This window comes from Ursus maritimus, unplaced genomic scaffold (assembly GCF_017311325.1).
Source record: "Ursus maritimus isolate PB19 unplaced genomic scaffold, ASM1731132v1 scaffold_18, whole genome shotgun sequence".
NCBI classification, from domain to species: domain Eukaryota; kingdom Metazoa; phylum Chordata; class Mammalia; order Carnivora; family Ursidae; genus Ursus; species Ursus maritimus.
Window position 1 is genome coordinate 16,246,380 of NW_024424230.1, and position 22,723 is coordinate 16,269,102.

The 22,723-nt window shown below is 48.8% G+C and overlaps 1 protein-coding gene across 1 annotated transcript in view; it reads right to left on the reverse strand.

The window, feature by feature from the left end:
- Nucleotides 1-1,100: 1,100 nt before the first annotated feature.
- LOC103676295 (O-acyltransferase like protein-like) overlaps nt 1,101-22,723 on the reverse strand; it is a 58,263-nt gene continuing 36,640 nt past the window's right edge. Inside the window, exons 9-15 of the mRNA XM_008705459.2 lie at nt 19,770-19,935; nt 18,174-18,253; nt 12,163-12,276; nt 9,892-10,024; nt 7,103-7,289; nt 1,693-1,835; nt 1,101-1,414 (exon numbers count right to left, since the gene is read on the reverse strand). Coding sequence (XP_008703681.2) covers nt 1,289-1,414; nt 1,693-1,835; nt 7,103-7,289; nt 9,892-10,024; nt 12,163-12,276; nt 18,174-18,253; nt 19,770-19,935 — 949 coding nt within the window. The 3' untranslated portion in view covers nt 1,101-1,288. The remainder of the gene's footprint in view (nt 1,415-1,692; nt 1,836-7,102; nt 7,290-9,891; nt 10,025-12,162; nt 12,277-18,173; nt 18,254-19,769; nt 19,936-22,723) is intronic.

Genomic DNA, 22,723 nt, shown 5'->3' on the forward strand with positions numbered 1-22,723 from the left:
CGTAGCGCATACAGAGATGGGGAGCATTCTGCGCTAATTAGCTCCTCGTAACCCCCATGATCGTTGATAAATCCTTCGATTCTTAAGTACACAACAAGTGTTGCTGTAAGTGATATTAAGCACATGTGAGGAGGGATGGTTAACGGGAAATCACACACCCAGGGAGGAACCAAGCCTGACACCCTGGACACCCTGGCCTTAGAAATCTCTGTTTCTAGGCCTCACTGCCGGAAACCGAGGGGTTGGGATGGAAGCCATTCCCTAGGGTCTCGTCCTTCTCCACTGGGAGTTTAGCTGAGGGACGGTATTCCTTCGTTAAAGCCGCGGTAACAGAACACCACACATTGGCTGATTTACCACACGGGTATGTATCATCTCACTGTTCTGGAAGGCGGAAGTCCTAACTCAAGGTGTCGGCAGGGCTGCGCTCTCTCGGAGGGCTCCCGGGGAGAGTCCTTCCTTGCCCCGGCTAGCTTCCGTGTCTGCTGGAATCCTTGGGGCTCCTTGGCTTGTAGGTAGGTGGCTGCCTTATTCCTGTACATTTTCACACCTTCCTCCATCTGTGCAGATCTGTCTCTATGTCCAGACTAAGGACACCAGTCATATTGGATTAGGGCCACCTCCCCCCATGAACTCGTTTGAACTTGATTACCTCTGTAAAACCCTTACCCCCAAATAGGTCACGTTCTAAGGTACTTGAGGATTCGGACTTTGTATCTTTTTCAGTGGACACATTCAACCCCTAACAGGGACCACTAATGTAAAAGCGATAATGTTTGGAAGGCCTTTGCAATGTACCCATGAATAGTGCATGCCAGTGGGTCACCCAATCCTGAGGCTCCAGGACAAAGTTACAAGTCTACAAAGGTATCATGATAACACAAAAACGTGAAAAACTACATACTGTGATTTTACCAAGAAAAGCGAACATAACCCAAATTGCATTAAATTCACAAGGTTTGCTGTTTTCCTGTGATCTTTGCTATAGAAAATACATGGAGGACGAGTCCCCAAAAATCCAGGTTCTTTTTTTTTCTTTCTGAAAATGTACATCAGAGGGTGATTATTATGCTACTATATAGGTTATCAGAACGCGTTTATACAGTAAACTCTCAGAACTCTTTTCTGCATTAAGCACAGAGAAGTTGTGTATCTTAAACATTCACAAAATCAGATTCACACCCCTTGCCAGGGGGACAAGCATTCGTAACCTAAATGAGGCCACGCCTGCTTTTGCTCATCACCAGCAGAACGAACCCCTTCATTCTTTCAGGTTTTACCAGAACGTTCACGGCCCTGCAGGCATTGGTCCCAGCAAGCACCGCTTCAGTTCCTGACATGGTTTCTCAATGCACAGCGTCAGGGCCAGCCCCATGATGAAGGTCAGCAAACAGTGTCCAGAGAAGAGATAGAACTGGAGAGAAAAAGGGGCAGAGTCGGACGCAATCTTACTACCAGATTCCTGGCTGTATGAAATGCATCTGTAAGGCAGACAGCCCTGAACACTAAAACTAGAATAAATACCATCAACGAAAGGTATTATCCTGAAGCCCACCCTCAAATAAAACAAAGGACGACAGGCTCTTCGCAACAACGGAACAAGCTTCTCCCCAAGCCAGCGGGTGGCTTTGTTGGTCCAGCAGCGAAGGGACAGTGGAGTCAGGCCGGAGCCAGAAGCAGGGACTCACTTACCATGTTGGTGTCGGTGTAGTGAATGAGCGTTTCTTGGAGCCCGTTGTAGAGCACGATGAGAATCGGGTGGGCCAGGTAGCAAGCGTAACTGATGCTGGCGGGGAGCGTCCAGAGCCGGCAAGAAAGCAGCCGGGTCACCAGGCCTGCGGGGAACCGACAGCACGGTTCACGGAGCCGCGAGCGCCTCTCCGGCTCCGCGGGGCCATCCCTGCTCCTGAGTGTGTGAACCTCCTCGAAGAGGGTCTTTATTCTCATTTTTAAGAGACTGTGCCAAAACAACCAAACAAAAAAAAACCCCACAAGAAACAAAAGACAAAAAACACTTCCCTTTGCAGGAATATGAAACAAAGAAGAGACACTAACGTACAGTTTACCGTCCGTCTACTCCCTTCGTACGCTCTCAGGGCCGGAGCACAAAACATGGCACATGCAAGACGAGGGGCCAAGTCCTTCCACCAGCTTCGGATCTGGCTCCAGAGCAGCCCAGGAGCCGCTGGGCCTTGGGACGAGGCGGTGGCATCGCCAGACCTCGGCCTTGTCATTGGTTATGGACGGGCTTGCATTTGGTCAGCTGCTAGTCCCTTTCAGGACAAATATTCTGTAACTTGGTATAACTTCTAGAACTGCGCTGTCTCACATGATAGCCACTACCCATTTGGGGCTATTTAATTGCAAGTAATTAAAATGAAGTGCAATGAGACATTCCTTTCTGCATGGGACTTCCTGCTCTCTCTGGTGGCTGGAAGAGGGGTCTCCCACAAGCTATGTCCACCTGGATCCTTGTCTATTTGCCATGAGGGTCTTTGCAGATGGACTGAAGGTAAGGTACTCGAGATGAGATTATCCTGGATTAGAGTGGGCCTCAAATCCACACGAGTGTCCTTATAAGAGACAGAAAGGAGACATGGACACACAGAGGAGAGGTGCAGGGCAAAGCCATGTGAAGACAGAGGCAGAGACTAGAGTGAGGCACGCACGCACCCACAGGCCAGGGAACTTGGGGCTTGCCAGCAGCCACGGGGGTGGGGGCAGGAGAGAGCACGGAACAGATCCCCACAGGGCTTCTGGAAGGACCTTGCCAACACCTTGATTTTGGGTTTTTAGTCTCCAAAACTATGAGAGAGTCACTTTCTGTCGTTTTAAGGCAAGAAAGAAAGAAAGAAAGAAAGAAAGAAAGAAAGAAAGAAAGGGAGAGAGAAAGAAAGAAAGAGAAAGAAAGAAAGAGAGAGAGAAAGAAAGAAAGAAAGAAAGAAAGAAAGAAAGAAAGAAAGAAAGAAAAAGACAGAAAAGAGAGAGGGAGGGAGGGAGAGAGGGAAAGAAAGGGAGAGAGAAAAGAAAATAAAAAGCTTGTCTTTCTTGTCCACAAGCCCCATCTCGAGTGCTCAGTAATGCATCATGAGGTTTCAGTTGCCCAGGACAAAGTCTTTGCTGCCATCCCAGATTCTGTTCTTTCTCCCGTATCCCACAGAGTGCCGCCAGTCTATCATTAAAACTATCTCTCTCCAATCAGACCCTTTCTCCCCCTCTCCTTGAGTACCCCCTCATCGAATCCACCAGGGATTCCTCCTCCACGGACCCCTACAGTAGCTTCCTGCCGGATCTGATGGTCTCTCTGCTCTTGTTCTTGCCGCCCTACAGTCCCCAAGCAACATCTAGAGTAATCTGTTAAATCACAGGTCAGATGACGTTACATGACATTTAAAATAAAATCCGGATTTTTTCCTGCAGCCATGAAGACCCTGCATGACCTGGCGGCCACCTTCCTCTGTGTCCTCATTCCCATCGCTCTCCCACCTTGATCCTAATTCCTATCTCGCTGGTTTTCTTGCTGTTTCTCCCACCCATTGAACTCATTCCAGTCTTGAGATCTCTGCTTCACCATTCCTTCTGCCTGCAATGCTTTTGTACCACGTATTTGCAAATGCACCCCTACTCCAGTTACCCTCCGGTCCCTGCTTTACTTTTATTCACTATATATATCTGCCCTGGAATTATATTATAAATGTATTTACTTACTGTGGCTCTGGATTTGTTTCCTATGACTGCTCTAACAAGTTGCACAAACATGGTGGCTTGAAACAACCAAAATGTATTCTCGCGCCATTCTGGAGACTAGAAGTCCAAAACCGCTATCACTGGCTGAAATCATGGTATTGACAGGGTCACATTCCCTCTGTAAGCTCTAGGGAAGAATCCATTCCTTGTCTCCTCCAGCTTCTCGGGGCTTCTGGCATTCCTTGGCTTATGGCCACTCCCACTAACATCAGCATTTTCAACGCTCTGCTCCACCTTCATATCCCCATCTCCTCGGTGTGTCTGTCAAAGCTCCCTCTGCTCTCCTCTTTTAAGGATACACGTGACTGCACTTAGGGCCCACCGGGATAACCCAGCATAATCTCCACATCTCCCCATCTCATGTTGGCCACCATCATATCTGCAAGGTCCCAATAAGACCTGATATCGTGGGGGCCATTATTCAGCTTACTAGAGTCTCCTGGTCTCTCTACTTCCCCTAGCCCTCTGTGATCTCCTACAAGAGAGAGATTGTTTTCTTGTTATTGCTTCTAGCCCCTGCATCTCAGTGCTTGGCATAAAACAAGCATTTGTTAAGTATTTTATGAGATTGAGTGAATAAATAGACGTGGATTCACAGACAAAAGATGCATTTGCCCCAAAGTGAGTGCCCAAGGAGAAGATCAACCAAGATACTACTGGGGTCATACAGTTGTAGAAGAATTAAGTCAGCAAAGAGCACAGGTAAACCAAACACAAGAGAACATTCCTGAGGCAAACAGTATCTTGTTCATATCACCAGCTACAATTGGTTCCAGCCAACCACTAATCACATTAAATTAATGGTGTTGATTCAGATTTTATTGGCTTTATAGTTTGATGGTTACTCTATTATTTTTTTTAAGATTTTATTTTTAAGTAATCTCCACACCCAACCTGGGGCTCGAACTCACAACCCCAAGCTCAAGAGCCACACACTCCACCAACTGAGCCAGCCTGGTGCCCCATTTCTATGGTTACTTTATAAATTTGTTTTGGCTTTGTAAATGTATGTGCTATAAACATAAAAGTTTGTGTCTAGGTTTATGTTTGCTCATGTTTAGGTAAAATTAGAATTAAAATTTAAGCCAATACAAGGGATCCAAAAGACTTCTTATTCCTTTAGAATGGGTCCATATATTATTCAAGGTTGAGGACCATTGCTGTAGGACAGAAAGCAGCCCTGAAAGTTTTGACTGGAGGAGTAACGTATCAGAAGATGACTCTGGCGACTCAACAGAACACGACTTTGCACGGAACCACACCCCCATGGTCTACGCTGGCCCTGACTGAGCTGGCGGACACATGATTTGAGCCGTCAGGATCCCTTCACACCCTGAGAGTCTCAGCGAACACTTCTTCTTCAGATTTCCCTTTATAGATATACTTGTCTAAAGGTCACCAGGTGGATACATATTTTCTAGAACTGTATCTTGCCTATCACCTCCTACATTCACCTACTAACCAATCTTGAGATCTCAAAATAGCGTTGGAGACGCAAACCTAGAACGTCAGTCACACCTAGATAACTGTGATCGGCTAACGACAACAGACTTCGAAAAGACACATTGCTCCAGAACAACCAAAGGGCTAGTCTGTCACCTGGATTGATGGAGATATTGTCCATATTCAGCCTAATGGTCGATAGCACTTACTAATCCACTGTAATGATATTGCTGCAAATTCGATTAATCTTCTAACTTGACCTAAGTCACTCCCTCTAGCAGGTTAATTCTTCATTGAGCTCGACTTTTCACATTAGACAGGAATACTGTGATGTTTGCCACATACCATGGGCCAGGGGGAGTAGTTGCCTATGTTCTGAGGCTCTGGGGACAACTTAGGGTCACTGTCACTGGGTGGGAGCAGCGTTAGGGTGTGGTCATGTGATTCAAACAGCTGCCCAGAAATGCAAATACATCAGTCAGAGAGAATGCAACCCACTTCGTTAATGTCATTTCTCCATATAAGGAAAAGCTTTTACAGTTAAAATATTAAAGGACAAATCCCTCATCATTATATACTCACCAAAGTCAAAAACGGCTTTACCAATCAAACATCTGGGAGGGGTACTGTTGCAGAGAAATGAAGGTCATGGGCTTTGAGCATTGGCCTGCACTTGGTCTGGGTTCACTTCCTAGCTCAGCCTCTACTGAGCTTGACCTTCACGAGTTACTTCATCTCCAGGCACCATCTTTCTCAAGAGAAACAGCTCCTGATGGTTCTATCCATAGGGGTATGGCCAGGGTCACCCGGGATCGTATGGGTGAAGTTCTCCATGGGGCCCAGCATAAGCCTGTGCTCAATTAGCGGGAGATGTTGGGATCATTTTATCATTTTTCTCCTTAAACCATGATTTCCAAACACTTCTGCTGAGGCTAACTGGGTTGGGTTCACAGGCCCAAGTGGAAACGCATCCTGATTATTTCTCTAGGGTGGAAAGGGGTCATGGCTCCACCTGGCTCACATTCATCGCTTTAGGGCTTCTGGGCAGTGTGGGGCCAGAACTTTTTCTGGATGATTCTTGCCAGGCGTTCTCCTGTCATTTTCTTTTCTTTTTTTTTTTTTTTAAGATTTTATTTATTTATTCGACAGAGATAGAGACAGCCAGTGAGAGAGGGAACACAAGCAGGGGGAGTGGGAGAGGAAGAAGCAGGCTCCCAGCAGAGGAGCCTGATGTGGGGCTCGATCCCATAATGATCATGCCCTGAGCCGAAGGCAGACGCTTAACTGCTGTGCCACCCAGGCGCCCCTCTCCTGTCATTTTCTGACACCTCAAGTACCCAGTTCTTACCTCATGCCAAGTAGAAAAGACAGGGGGAAAATGTCAGGTGACTTGAATAGACATTTCTAATCTGGAGAAGAATCCCTTTCTTTCCATTTAAGCCCTTTCTGCTTGACTTTTCCACACATTGAAAGCCGGGCTCAGTTGAGACAATTTCCCTGCTTATCAGAGGGCTGAGGGGATCTTGGGAACTACTCAGTCTATACCCTCAGGTAAGGAAACTGAGGTCCAGGGTGAGCGTGACCAGAACTTTCGTCTCCGGCACTGGTACTTTGTCCTCACTGTGTGACCCTATCTTTCTCCTGCAGCTTCCAAACTAGATTCATTGGAAAAGCTGCAGATTTTTCTTTCAGAACCTGCATTTGTACATAAACCAGGGTAAAAATCCAAAACAGAATATGCGGGCAGTTCTCCCCCAGGATATAAACCAATGGATGTTTTTGAGTCAGTAGCAGTCTTTCACCAACCACTCCAGCGAATAAAAAAGCCCTTCCGTGTACGTTGTTTTTGCATTTGTCGCCTTTAAAGGGACACGGCGTGAACCCGCAAGCAGCAGCCCACGCCACACCATACCTCCATAGCCTTCCTGACACGCCAGCATGACCCAGCCCACGGCGGCCGCCCACAGGGTCCGGTGGAGGGCCTGGTACAGAGCAGCGGCAGGGGAAGAGGTGGCAGAGGCGTCATCGAGCACATACGCCAGAGCGACCACTATGAACAGGGTGGACAGCGAGCAAATCCACCCCAGCAGAGCCTGAGCCTACGGGGAAAGAAGAGGCGTGGTCAAGCCAATTGAGCCTACAGGGAAAGGAGAGGCGTGGTCAAGCCAATTGAGCCTACGGGGAAAGGGGAGGCGTGGTCAAGCCAATTTGGACGTTGCGTATTTACCTCTTTCTACACTAATTCAGTTTTTTCTCTTATTAGTGTCACTTTACGTATCTATTTGTAAACCTCAATCAGTGCCCAGCTTCGACTAAAATAGAAGGTTCAGACTAGTGGTGATGAGGGTTCAGGGTTGGGGTGGGGTAGGGGAGAGTGGGGGGCGTGACCACGAAGAGTTAGCACAGGGGCGATCGTTGTGGTGACAGCAGAGTTGTGTACCTTGCTTGTGGTAGTGGTTACACAACTCTCTGTGTGCTAAAGTTGCACAAAACTATATACACACACAAGTGAGTGCACATAAAACTGGCGGATCTAAGGCCTGTGGGTTGCGTCAATGTCAATTTCTTGGTTGTGATAAGTTACCGTACTTCTGTAACCTGTTACCAGTGAAAGAACCTGGGTCAAGGGCACACAAGACCTTCTATACTATTTTTGCAACTTGCCATGAATCTCAAATAATTATTAAATGAAAGTTAGAAGGGAAAAAAGAAAAGATAATATTCTAACCCACTCCTGACCTCCCATTCTGTTCCTTAACCTAAGAAGGCTCCTGGATTGGTTCTGTGCCCACCAACAGTGCTTCCGTCACGCGGTCTGTACCTGGGCTGCACCCTAGTCATCGGGGTCATAAAATGGCAGCAGGAGTGGGAGAATGGAGAACTTTCCAGCTCAGAGAAGAGCCCCATGGGTTAAATTCTATTACCGGGCTCAGTTCAAGGTCTTAGATCTTATGTCACCTTACTTGACCTTTTTAGACTCACACCTGTCTTCCAAGAATCTCTCTCTTGCTTCTCTGTTCCAGTTCCCAAGTTGCTGTGATGACCCCTCCACTGAACCAAGCTAGCATCTTATCAGTCCACCGTCTAGTCTCTAAAGAGAAGCTCTCCCCTCTTTGGCTTCAGATTCCTGCGCTAGGTTCTGGCTACATTGGAAGAAAACCATTTCCTGGGGGGGGGGGGTCTCCACAAGCCCCTTCTTTTAGGCTAGGATCCCCTTCACTCTTTCACTGATAATGCACCCTGCCTCAACTCATTCCTAGCATAGGGCATCGGCCCCAGCTGCCTCCAGCTTGACCTCTGTGTTCATATTTTTTGGCTTCTAGAGGTTTGAGTTTCGTCTACCCATCCCTTCTATTTTGTTTCTCCAGCTCAGCTTGACCTGTATTCTGCTCCCTACTCCCCGGTCCTGACTCAACCCCTGGAGTGTTTGCAAATGCTCTGTCGCAAAGAGCCCCTCTGCTCCCTGGGTACCTGGAACCTGGTTGACACTGAAACACCTCTTTGGTGGCACTCTGTTGTAATCTACAACTGACTTGTGCATTTTCAGGGGAAACTCCAACCCACAGGAAAAGTCACGTAGCCCTTATACATCCATTCTGTCTAATGAAGCCCTATCTCCTGTTGCTGCCGTAAGCAACACAAGATTTTCCAAGGACAAAGACCTCTTCTCCAGAGCATCTAGGTGAGGTACCCTCAAGACCTAGGCAAGCAAAGGTAGGGCTTAGCGGAGGAGATTTGGGGCTATCTCTGTACCCTAATAGTGCAAAGGAATTATTGGCACTTCATCCATTGAAATGCAAATTATCCTTCATTCATTTGTTTATTAAGTGCCTTCAGTGATTTCAGAACCAGACGCTGGGGATTCAGAGGTAAGACTCGGTCTACGCTCAAGCTCTAGGGGCTCAATGAAAGCCATATGAAGAGGTTTTGCACATTCAAGGGCAACACCAGGGTAGTGTTTTAAATAGATTGCCCAAAGGGTGGATTTGCGATGGACAAGACAAGAAGTCCAGGCAAGAGATGAGAAGAGCTTCAGTGAGGTTAGTTGGACAGGCTGAGAGGACAGCAGAGGAAACAACAGGGGGGCTTGGTGGAGGATTGCCTGGGAGGAGGGTCAATGAGGAGGACTTGTCAAAGATGAACCCAGGCTTCTGGCTTGAATAATGAGGTTGGATGGCGAACCAGAACGACTACCCACAAAGGGGCCAGGGAAGCAATTTTACCTGGAGGACAAAGTGACAGCTTCTTTCCCCTTAGACACCTTGTGTCTTCAGGCCCAAATGGAGCCATTGAATCTGACCAAGAATCCTGTCTATAGAAACCAAGGAGCTTGTGCTGTTAGAAAGTAACTATGGCCTTCCAGAAGAGGGCCTTGCCAGTGCAAACTCTCTGGGTGTGTTTTTCCCATATCAGTGAGTTCTCTGGGTCTGTACCAAGGCTCCAATGGGTTGGAACACCACTGGGTTCCAGTCCTGGAGCTTTCTTAAAGGCGCTCAGTGAGGGAAGCAGAGAATTAGCCTCTGGCAAGAAGATAAGGTCTCTCTTCCTCTCTAGCACCAAGAAACATTGCTGACACACCACGGCCCAATAAAGCACTGAGCAGTCTGATTCCTGCCCATGGCTTTCGACGAGCCTGGCCAAATGGGCCACTCCAGTCCCAAGCAGACCCAGCCTTTACCGTGAGGTGTGGGGCAAGCTTACCTTGGTTTTAAGAATGTTTGCCTGGTGGTTTTGTTGCATAAAAATGCTCAGAAAGAGGCCCACGAGGAATGGCCCGTATCTGCAGTAGGGCTTAGTGTAGTACTCCAAGAAATACAACACAGTCGCGTGTTCACTGAAAAACACAAGAACAGAAGGCAAAAGGGTCTGTTTGATCTGGACCTGAAAAAGGGAATCCCTAAGATGTCCATTGGTGCAATCAGCAAATCCAAAGGAAAATGTGGGGTACATTTGTTCATGTCCTCAGTAATGATCCACAAACAGTAACCTCATGAGCCCGCCTTAGACCACAGCTGCCTTGCTAAAATTCCAAATTCCCTTGGGCTCCTCCACCCTAGATCCCGAGGAAACATGACGACTGCGTTCCTTTTAAGTAGTTGTTTCTGGTAGCTGGTACATCAGGACAGCTCTAAAATTCCAGTTCTCAACTGGGTATTTACCCCAAAGATACAGACATAGTGAAGAGAAGGGCCATATGCACCCCAATGTTCATAGCAGCAATGTCCACAATAGCTAAATCGTGGAAGGAGCCGAGATGCCCTTCAACAGATGACTGGATTAAGAAGCTGTGGTCCATATATACAATGGAATATTACTCAGCCATCAGAAAGAACGATTTCTCAACATTTGCTGCAACATGGACGGCACTGGAGGAGATAATGCTAAGTGAAATAAGTCAAGCAGAGAAAGACAACTATCATATGATTTCTCTCATCTATGGAACATAAGAACTAGGAAGATCAGTAGGAGAAGAAAGGGATAAAGAAAGGGGGTAATCAGAGGGGGGAGTGAAACATGAGAGACTATGGACTCTGAGAAACAAACTGAGGGCTTCAGAGGGGAGGGGGGTGGGGGAATGGGATAGGCTGGTGATGGGTAGTAAGGAGGGCACGTATTGCATGGTGCACTGGGTGTTATACGCAACTAATGAATCATTGAACTTTACCTCAGAAACCAGGGATGTACTGTATGGTGACTAACATAATACAATAAAAAAATATTTTAAAAAATAAAATAAAATTCCAGTTCTCAGGAGTGAACTTCTTCATGGAAGCTATTACAGAATTCGGTTGCTTGGGCCACATCCCTGGAGACTGTGATTCAGAGGTCTGAGATGGTGCTTGCTAGAAGCATCGGTGGATTTAAAAGCTCCCAGGTGCGTCTCATGTGCTTCCAGAATCGAGAACCCCTGGGCTAGATGGGAATGAGCCTCTTCCTCAGTCACCCGGCAGTGTCCACAGAAGACGATGACATGACAGGAAGGGCATGGTGCTCCTCGGGTCAAAAAACCTGGGGTGTCTTCATTCATGCAGTCATGCAGTCATGCATTCATTCCCCTCGCAAATACACAGTGAGCACGGTGAGCCAGACATGGCTCAGGGCTATTCTACATCAGGAGGTCAGCGAAGGTTCCTCTGAGAAATGATGTTTGCACTGACACCTGTAGGAAAGCCCTGCCAAGATCTGGCTTCTAAAGGAAAAGCATTCTAGTGTAAGGGAACAGCAAGTGCAAAGGCCTGAGGAGGGAGCACGCTGGGTGTGGGGCGGTAAGAAGGCCAGTGTGGCCAGTCCAGAGTCAGCACATAGGGGACTGATAGAGGAGGTCAGACAGGGATTTTATTGTGACAGCACTGGGAAGCCATTGGACAAATTCAAGCAGGTGACTGACAGGATCTCACTCTGCCTGCTGCATTGAGAAGAGATTAGCAGAAAATCGGACCACTTTTCCCCATATGATACACAGGGTGGTTATAAGGAAGAATCGTTCGATATACCTCACTGGGGAGGCAAAATAGCATAGTGGGTAAGATCCTAGGTTCCACTCACACCTATGTCACTTACTAGCGGTGTGACTTTCAAGGGATGACTCCAACTTCCTTAAACTTGAGTCTCTCCAGCCAATTATTAAGAGCTTCCAAGCGCAAGTTCTCTACTGAAGGAGAAACCCAATGCGACCACGTGGGGGCGCTCCTCTCCTCCGAGAAGCATTTCAACGGGCAGCAGTGAGTTGCCCATACTTTCAGAGAAGATTCCCCCCCACCCCACCACAGTGCAAGTTGAAAGGTTCGGAAGTTTGGAAACAAAAACGTAATCAACTTTCCCATCCAGGCTGAACATTTCCCACCCAGTTTTTCCACAAGCCAGTGCACACAGCACAAACAGCCTGGGACTCATGGAGCAGCCCTCCCTGGGAGGTCCTGGCCATCCGGAGGGCAGGCAAGGGAGAGTGGCAGGCTGGGAACTGCGGGTTACCTTGCTTCTGATGGAGCTGCGACCGGAAGGGTATAAGCCAGTGTGAGCAGCGCCGTGGCAGTGAAAGATGCCAAGAACAGCACGGCTCCGAGGAGGACAAGGACATGTTTACTTCTGCAAAGAGAGGACATTGACAGAAGCACTCTTCAGTTTCCGTCATCGCAACATTTGTGGCCGCGAAAGATTTGAAAGTTTGGCAATCAGAGGCACTTCCTGCTAGGGCGGCCTTTGAGGGAGGCTGATGTGGGGGCAGCTGTGGCAGAGTGGGCTGCAGTTAGAGAACTGGGTTAGCCTTTAAACTTGACCATTTACTGGCTGTGCGACCCTTGGCAGGACCTTGAACTTGAATTTCCTCATCTTCACCCTGAAATTTATGATGCAGCGCAAAATGAGACCATGCTTGGGAATGTCCCCTGCCAGCCACGAGGACATACATGGTGGTTGATTTAGGGGAGAAATGACTGTCAGGCACAGGGGGACACGGGGAAGGGAATAGCATAAGGGAGCCAGGATTCTTCTCCCACCCAGATGCAATCTGAAACAAATATCTGGGTGCTGGTAGTTGACACGGGGTTAGGAATGAGGGATGGGGTGTGGAACAGGAAGCAGGGAAACCTAATACTAGGGACATGTTATCAAGGTGGCTAATGCTCCATTCTTCCAAAATGTTCTAGGGAGCCTTATGAAATGCTCCTGAAAACTGTCTCGGGAGATGAAAGAAAGAAGCCTTTTCTAGTGTCTTCTATCCCCCATGGGTCAAGGGAGGCCCCACAAAAGCCAATGCCGCCACACTTTGGGACTACACATGTTTAAGGCCAAGAGGAGTCCTGAAGGAATCCCAGCTGCAGGATATAGGAGGTTCTGGGACAGGAACTGAGATTGAGGGACACAGGCTCAGAGCAAGGCAAAGTCTGGTTGCACCTACTCAGAGTCATGAGGGCTGGGACCAAGACGATCTGCAGTGGTACAAAAGAAATGTCAAACACAGGTGCAGGACTGTCCAGGCACAACCCTGCCTGGATGATGCTCCTGACAAGCCCATTCCACTGCTCAGAGTTGCCGTGGTTCTTCTTGAGAAAGGGATATACGACGAGTGATGCAGGGAACAAGTGATTTTCGTCCAGAGTGCCAATTCTACTTTAGTGTTAATGCTTGGAATGGAGGCGTGTAGCTCAGTGGTGCTGTGATTGATTAGTAATGTCTGCTGTGAGCGTAGGCTGGGAAGTTATGACAACAATGCCATCTATTTACTGTGCCTTTTGCCAGACCATCTAATTCTGCCCTCCTTGAATGACTGGCATTCTATATGAGTGTGTTCTCTAAAGAAAAAAGCCCTAACTTTTATACCTCCCACTATGTAGAAGCTAAATGTAGTTGCGTGGCCACAAGCTTGGCTGGTTTTTAGCTGAGGGACTGAAAGCTGCCTTCCATGACAACCTCTAGGAAAGATGCTGACTCTGGGGCCAGGGCTCCTAAGTCACGAGGACACTCAAGTAGGTCCCCAGTAGGTCTGTAGTTGGGAGGTACTAAGAATTCATGGTCTTAGGTGGGTGGTAAGCCATTCAATCAGGATATCCAATAAAAACCCACATCCACCCAAGTAAATATTTGTTGAACTCCCTGGAGGACTTGAGCCCAATCTGTGGCATCTCCCCTCAGGAGTCCGACAAGTCTCCCCTGGCTAACCACCACTATAATAAAACTAGTAATGCCTCCTAACATAGACTCTCATGGGCTGGATTGGGTCCCCCTGCCCCAATTCCAACTTCCAGCAATTCAGAATGTGACTCTGTTTGGAGACAGGGTCTTTAAAGAGGTCGTTAAGATGAAATGAGGTCATCGGGATGGGCCCTCATCCAATCTGAGAGGAGGAGATTAGGACTGGGACAACCACAGAGGGAAGACCATGGGGAGACAGGGGGAGAGGCCTCAGAAGAAACCAACCCTGCTGACACCTTGATCTTAGGCTTCTAATCTCCAGAACCACGAGGAAATAGATTTCTGTTGTATGGTACTTTGTCACGGCACCCAGAGCAAGCGACTACGCATAGGGACCAAAAGAGACAGGGAGATAGTGCCACACGGCCCACCTTACCTCCTGCTTGTCCCTTGTCCTCCTGAGCCCCTGAGCCGCTGATCGGGGCCTTTGACCACAGCCCAAACGGCCCAGTGCCAAAGCCTTCCCTCTGCCAACTCAGGTTAGCAGTTATATTTTCTGGCTTTTGGAGGGGACTATTCCTGGGACAATGGGATTGAGAAAGTCCCAGAGCTTCAAGCACAGACTGCCATCCCCATTCTCTCAAGAGGGATGGTCCCTCAAAAAGATCCACTCAGGGGCCATAGCCCAAGAGGAGGAAGGAATAGCAGAGGGTCTCCCTTTCTGAAAAGACCCCCGTCTTCCTTGCAAGCCTGTCAGCCCCCAGCATCCCGGCCAGGATTCCCTACAGGATTTCTCTTGCTCTTTCTTCACGACATACCTGGACCAGCAATCAGTACATCTTGCTGCAAATGTCACCTCCGAGGAAGCTGGGAGAGGCTTGCCCTTTCTCCGCTGCCAGGGCTGCCGGGCCTGCTGGGGCCTCACACCAGACCCACCTGTTCCTGCAGGCACTGGCCAAGGTCTCCAGTGCCCTTCGAGCAGCCATAGTCCAGCACAGAGCCAGGGCTGTGACAGCGCCAGAGAACAGGTCAACCCGGCTCTGCTGGGCCCAGCTGCTCCCCCGACCCTGCGGGAGCTCTCAGGGTTTGACCGCCTTGTAGGAGCGAGAGTCCACCTCAGGGGGGGCCCTGTGGGCCTGAGCAGCTCTCAGCTCCTGCTCAGGGAGCCCCTCCCCTGGCAGCAGGAGAGATGGGTGACCCAGGAGTCCTCCAGGAATCCGCCCACCCTTTCTAAGGGGCTTGGGGGGACGGGGAGCTTGGTCAGCGTCCCAAACCCCCCTTCACCTCCTCTTCACCTTCCTTGCCTGATCCATGGCAGGGTGAGGGTAGGAGGTCACACGAATTCCTAATTTCCATCACTCTCAGTGATTGCCTCCGGGGAGATGTGAGCATCACATAAGCAGGCATCGAGTGGCATCTTTCTACCAGAGGATGTTCAGAGCTATTTTTTTAAATCTCCATTTCCAAAATAAATAGCCAAGTGATTATTAGATCTCATTTCCATCTTATTACCAGATTTGGTTTCGATTTCATATGCTTTTATCAGTTCCGTTAGGCTATCAAAAATGGGACTCCCCACCCCCAACCCCCACTCTGAGAAAATAAGCCATTCGATTCAGATGCTTTTGTTTCAGCAGACTGGGTGGAGGAGAACTTGGACCTCCCCGCTCTCCCCACAGCAATCATACAGAGACAGACATCCCCCAGCATCGGGCATTTGCTCACGTCTCCACAACCCTTCACTCACCTCGGGGGAGTAGAACTAAGAAGGGGTGAAGCAGGAAGCCTGTGGGAAGGGGTGAGGTTGAGCAAGGGGAATGTGGACCCTTCAGTTTGGGAAGCCTCCATTAACATCTGCTCCACACCAATACCTTCTGGAAAGGGTGTTTAGAGAAGAAGCAAGGAAGGCGATTGATTGCCCAGAGAAGGGGACCCTCTGTGGAATAGGGATGGTGCAGAGAATAGGGAGATGGCCATCCCTGCATGGGTTTAGCGGAGGAGCAGAGCAGGGCGCTAGCAGTGGCTTATCCAGACACCCTCCCCTGAGTCCCTGTGACACTGGGAGGGGCAAGGGGCCGCCCCTGCTTAAGGACAGCAGCTGGGGACAATGGCGATGACAAAGCATCTCAAGTAACAGGTAGCTGAGTGACATGTGGTCACACATGACTGACAGGCAGGTGCTGGACTGGCTCCCATGTGTATGACCTCGCTTTGTCCTCCAGCCCTGACGGGAAGCACTACCATCTCCTTTTACAGAGACGGAAGTTGAAGATGGGAGTCTCGCAAGCTACCCTGGACCCCATAGCTAGTGACTTCCCAGTCAGGATTGGAACCCATGTCTTCTGACTCAAACTCACTATCCCAGCAAACTGCCTTTGTGCTTAGTGGAATCCATGGAACATTTTTTTTAATGATTAGTAAAACAAACTATCCAAACGCCTCTTTACATTTAAAGTTAGAAAGCGGTGTGTGCTTAAGATATGTGGAAAAGCAGATTTTCCTTTTTTTTTTAGTTGCCTAATTCTTAGATTAAACTAAATGCTCTCTCACTCTCTCAAATAAATAAATAAATCTTAAAAAAAAATATTAGGATGCATTTCCCTTGCCCAGGATACTTGAATGTTCGCATGTGGCTGGAATGGGCAATATTCTGGGTCAGCCTGGAATTTAAAGGTCTGTCCGCAAAGAGCATTAACAGGTAACTGTGACATAGAGCTGGTCAACACACATTTGGAACTCAGCTGTACCGTAGTAATTGAAGACTTGCAAGTTAGATGTGAAAAATGAATGTTTTCTTACATATCAAAATAACAAGGTTTGTACTTTGTTCTGTATTATCATTAACGTTCCATATTGGCAACAGTGTAATTAGATGGCCAGAGGACTGAATATTGATAGACCTTTAAGGAAAGCAAAAATTATGCTTCGAGAGCCTAGAAGGCATTCATGCTCTTTGACCTAGTGATTTCCCTTAAAGATATGCATTCTAAAGAAATATCGGAGTTGGAGACAAATGGTGACCATGAAAATATTTATCAGACTGTTACCTACAAAAGCATAAAATCAGAAATAATCCAAGCATTTAACAATAGGGGAAGTTATAAGTAAACTAGAGTTCATTCATGGAATGGAATGTTATGCACACATTAAAATTATGTTTACTTAGAAGTAAAATTCTATGGGAAATTGCTTATGTCATAAAACTATTAAAAGAAAGATACTAACGTGTAGATAAGGAATCTTTTCATGTATAAAAAGCGATGCAGAAGAAAGATCAGAAAAATAAACACGAAGATATTAACAGGGAATTCACTTCTCCTTGAGTGAGGGATGGGTCGAGGGTGATGGTTTTCCCCTCTCTTCATCCTATTACCTTGCAGGGTTTCTTAAATTGAACATGTGTTTTAACAAAAAAAGAAATATCTTTTAAAATATGGCATGGAGGGGCCCCTGGGTGGCTCAGTTGGTTAAGCATCTGCCTTTGGCTTAGGTCATGATCCCTGAGTCCTGGGATCGAGCCCCACATCGGGCTCCCCGCTCAGTGGAACACCTGCTTCTCCCTCTCCCTCTGCGGCTCCCCCTGCTTGTGCTCTCTTGCTGTCTCTCAAAAAAATAAATAAAATCCTTTAAAAATTATTTTTTAAAATATGGCATGGATAATCCACAAGCTATAAGTCTTCTTGTGAATTATTGAGGTCTTCAGCTTTTCTGGAACTAACAAAAATTAAGGTAAAAAATATCCGATGTGGGGAACAGGTACACTGATGCATTGCTGGGGGCACTGTGAATTACCTCACTCTTTCTGGAGAACAATCACACAATATGTAACAAGCACCACGAAATTGTTCCCACCCCTTGACCTAGTAACTCCACTTGGAAATAGGACCCCAAGGAAATGAAGATGAGGGAAACGTAGTGTGTTCAAAGACAGTCACCGAGGTGTCACCTGAAGTCATGAAAAGCTGGAACTAAGCTAATGGCCAACCGCAAAAATGGTACATAACTCCGGAAACTGACAAGTACGCAGAGCATGTCGCTATGTGGACATGTTTGCAGAGACCGTTAAGTGGGAAAGCTGAGACTAGATATTAATACACACGGATTACAACTCTGCAAAAACCCAGAGGGATTCGTGTAGGACAAAAATCGGAGGAGGACACAGCGCAAGGTAAACAGAGGAGGGTTCGGTGTCCAGATTGTTCTGAAAAGTGCGGTTCCTAAATTGTAAAACTACTCTGCCCAGAACTGTGGTACTCGTTGAGAGTTCCATGGGAGATGCCCCACAGGGAGACACACCTGTCTTGGGGAGACCCCCTGTCCCGGGGAGACACATCTGTCCCAGGGAAACTCACTTTCCGTGGACGAGGACGATCGCCGGTGTGGTGAGATGGAACTGAAAGTCGTTGGCGAGGTACCACGTCCAGCCATTACACTGAAACAAGAGGAGCAGAGGTGACCCCTTTCCCTTGCTCACGGGGCACCCCACATTGTCTCGCCTTCCTGGAGCTGGAGGAAGAATTCACTGGGCAGCTGGGGTGGGGGGCGGGGGGAGGGCGGGCGGTGGATTTCCACGGGAAGGGAAAGGAAGTCTGAGTTAGAGGTATTTCAGGTAACCCCCTCTCATTTAACCCAGTTACAAGCCTGGGTGGTGGGGATTCCTATTGTCAGCTTACAAAATGGAAACGCAGACAAGTGTTCTTGCTTGTTGAAAAAAGCAGTGATAGCTAAGCTCCTAGAAGCCTTGTGGGAGCTCCATTCCATCCCATGACACGAATGGAAGGAACAACCGTGGCTTTGGTGCCGTCAGAGTTGGAAGGGTCCCTGTTGTGCTCTCCTCCCTGCCTTGCCGGCCCTCCCCACCTCCGGCAAGGAGTGTGTTCCTTTAGGAAGGAGGCCTGGCTCCAGACAAGCTTTTTGTGGGAAACCCCAGAGTTCCCACGCATGACTGACAGGCGATCGTCTGGCCAAAGCCACCTCCTTGCACAGGCTGTCCGCGTTTGTGTGAAATGAGGCCGTTACCTGTATTTCTTCTTCAGTGTGAGGAAATTCCTGGGGGCAATTCTCTCCAGGGCTTCAGAGATACAGGCTCCTTGTTCCCTCCAATCCCCCCCAGTCCAAGGGAGACCAGACTTATCCAGGGGAAGTGACAGCTTTCCTCGTCCCCATCAGAAAGAAGTTCCCGTGATGGGGAAATTTGTGGGGACTCCAGGCTTGACAGCCTGACACTTCTGCTTTCAAGGACCTACAGTGGGCTTTGCCTCAAAGAGGCGGCTGGCTCGTTCGTGTCCTTGCCCCCAGTGCCCACAGAGGGCCCAAGCCAGTCTGCATCTGGGCAAAGAGCCCAGCCTGGCCTCCACGGCCCTGTCACAGACACAGGCCCATCTGAAGGCAGTTAGGCGGTGACGCGCGCCCTGTCCGAGCCTCCGGGCGCCGGCCGATGGAAGGCGGCCATCTAGTCGGTAAGTCGTTCTGTGCAGTCATTAGCCACGCTTGAGCGATTCTCTTTTCAGCCTTGCTTTCCAGGCCTATGCACACATCAGTGACATGATCTAATTACGGCGATTTCACTTTCGTTTCCTCCAGCATCATGATGAGGATATGAGGGCTCTGGGGAAGCCACCACCAATACGTACTGATGTGGCATAGTCAGATCTGGCCGACAAGGCCGGCTGCATCCGGGACACGCACCTAGATGGCTGGCCCCTCAGTGCCTACTACCCTGCTCCCTCCCTCTGCTTTTCACCGCAACTGCCTGCCCAGACTGGTAGGGGTTAGTCTGCCCACCCACAGCCCACCTTACTATGGCTTTGCTGTTACTCCAGCGAATATGCCAGAAGAAAGGGCATCAGACTCGGGCTGGCCCTGGGAAAGTCACCAAGCTGCGCGAAGGGAGGCCCGGCGTTGGCTCCTGCCACCTGCCCGCTGCTGGCCCGAGACGCGGGACTCACCGCATTCCGGACCGACAGGAAATTATTAAGCAACAGCGCATTCGTCCACCACGCTTGCCGGCAGTTATCCAGGTGGAACTTGGGCACGTCCCAGACAGGTCCCCAGGGAACAAGGGAGAACAGTCCAACCAACAAGCACACCGAGTACAGGTGAAGAGGCTGCAACCTGGCAGGGAGAGCGAGAGGGGAAGAGAAGGTGACTCCCCGCAGCGGTTCCGTTCGGTGCGCTGGGTGAGCGAGCGATAGAGACACTCCAAAACGGATCGTACTGGGTGGGCGAGCAGCTCCCCAGCCACACCTCCAACCCCCCTACATTCCTGGGTGAAAAGTCGTGAGTGCCCACCGTGAGCCGGCTCCGGTGCCGCAGCTGTGAAAATCCTACGAGTCCTGGAGCGAGGGGTGCCTGCCGGCCACTGTGCTAGAAGCTTCTCAGATACTTCTAAACCTCGGAACACTCCTTCAGGGAAATAGTACCTCTATGTCACTGATGGGGAAATCAGAGCCCCGAGAAGTGAGCGACTTGTCCAAGGGGGCTCAGCCAAACAGCAGGGCTGGGATCAGACCCTGGTTCCTGTTCTTTACCCCGGGCTCCCCTGGAGGACAAGACCTTTCCTCCCTGCCTCCCTCTTTTCCTTCCTCCCTTCCTAGCTTTATTTCTCCCTCCCTCCCTTCATACCCTACCTCGTCCGAGCAAGACTTGAAGCAGCTACAAAGATGATGGGGAAAAGGCACAGGTGTCCTTTAAAAACAGAATTGGACCACATCTGCTGCCTGGTGTATCAGTTCCAGCAGCCACATTTGTCGGTCCAAACAGCTACAGTAAATTTTAATACTATACTTTATAGAGCCCAATGTATCCCAAATAGTATCATTTTAATAGGTAATCCAGCTAAAAAAGCAGTGAGCTGGTTTACATCCTTTCTTCTTTGACTACATCTTTTGAATCCGGTGTGTATATTTAATACTCGCCCACACGGCCGTGGGCCACCTGTCTGATGGCTACCTATGGGACCTCACCGGCCTCGAGTTTAGAAGTGAGGTTGTAGCCGGGAGGGGGACACGATGCTGGCATGGATTCTGGGTGAGCGATGATGCCAGCCATTTTTTAAAAGAACACATTTAGAAATTCAGAGCAGAGCACATGGCCCAGCAGCATCTCCGAACATCTCAGAGGGGGCATCAGGGCCCGGGGTGGGCTGTGACAGATGGGAAGGGGAGGACTGCTGCGGGGGGGGGGGGCACCCAGCCTCTGGTCCACACCAGCCCCAGACCTGTTGGCCTCCTGTCCTCCCCACAATGAGAGAATCCTTCCTAGCATGTGTCTGGTAGGCCGGAGGGCTGTGGGCACGTGGGGAGCAGGCGGGAATTACAGATCGCAGTCAGACAGAAAGGGCTGCCGACGGTGCCAAGACGTGTCTCCCCAGATGAGCTCAGACAACAGCCACGGAGCCCTCCCTGGGCCTGGGCCCTGCCACATTAGCCATCTGACCAGGCTGCCCTGCAGCTGCTCCCACAGGCCTCCCAAGCCTCCCTTCCCACCATCTGTCACCTCCCCGGGGACAGTAAGTCAATCCACCCTGCTCCCCTCAGAACCAGGGTTCAGGTCAGATGCCCTCAGGAGGGAGCAGGGTCCAGGCGGCGTCCTCCCCAGCACTGCCTCTGAGTTGCGGCCCATGGGGGTGGGGTGGGGGGGCTGGGGTCGGTCTCACCTTGAGGAGCAAGGCTACAGAAATGGGTGTTTTAGTTTTATCTAAATTTTCATTCTGAGATCATCTCACTTCTCTCTTTCCTCTTCTATGGAAAAAGGGGAACGATAATTCCTTAGATTCTTTTAAGAAAGATCACGATTCCTGCCTCCTGAGGTTTTTTGAGAATCAAATGAGATCAGTAAGGAAACACTGGGAAACATCGAGAGCATCAGATAAATGTAAACGCTCTTCATTTTTGTCCAAGCTTCTGGAAGATTTAAAGTCAAGTTTTTCAAAGATTAAAAAGTACAACTTTGGCTATTGTAAGAGGTGTGAGAAGCAGGCCTTCTCAGACCTGTTGGGCGGGAAGGTAAATTGGAAAATGTCTATCGAAATGTTAGATGCACCAAACTACTACTTGTAGGAATTTACCCACAAACATGTTCACAAAAGTGCATAAGTGTCTAGACATTGTATTATTGTCTGAGACGGCAAAAACTTGGAATTAGCACCATGCCCATTAACGGGGACAGGTTAAACTGATAGTTCACCCACGCATCACCGTCCCACCCGAACTTTGGAGTCAGTGAGGTGGTTCCTTTCATGCAGAGAGAGAGACATGCCAACGTTAAATCATTAAGTGCATAACAGCTACATGCAAAACAGTGCGGCATATTGTATAATCCTACTCACAAGGGGAAACCCCAATGCATATAAATACATGGAAAGTACCTGCAAGAATTCACACGAAACCGTTAACAAAGGTGTCCTGTGGGGAGTGGGACTGCAGTGGGTACCCTTTCTTTTAGTGTATAACCTTCTGTTATCATTAGACATTTTTATCAGTAATTTTTTTACATACACAAATCTATCTATCTCTATCTATAGAGATAGATAGATAGATAGATAGAGATAGATAGATAGATAGAGATAGATAGATAGATATAGATATTTTAAAAATGTGGCTCTGGTTGGAATAACCACACAGTTTTCAGGGTCCGGAACATCTACCCCTCTTGTTTCCCATTACAGAAGCTGTCCTGATTGACCCCTGGAAGCTGGGTTTTGCATTCTCTTATAGCCACACTAGCTTCCAGCTGTCGCCCGTCTCCTGCTGCTCTCCTCTCACTGTCTATTCTCAGAGTGATTCTTGGAAAATGTGAATCTGACCATGCCACTCCCCTCCGGGAACCCCCCAAAGGCTTCTTGTCTCCAGATGAAATAGAAAGTCCTTAAGCCAGCTAACGGTCCTGTATGCCGCCCCCC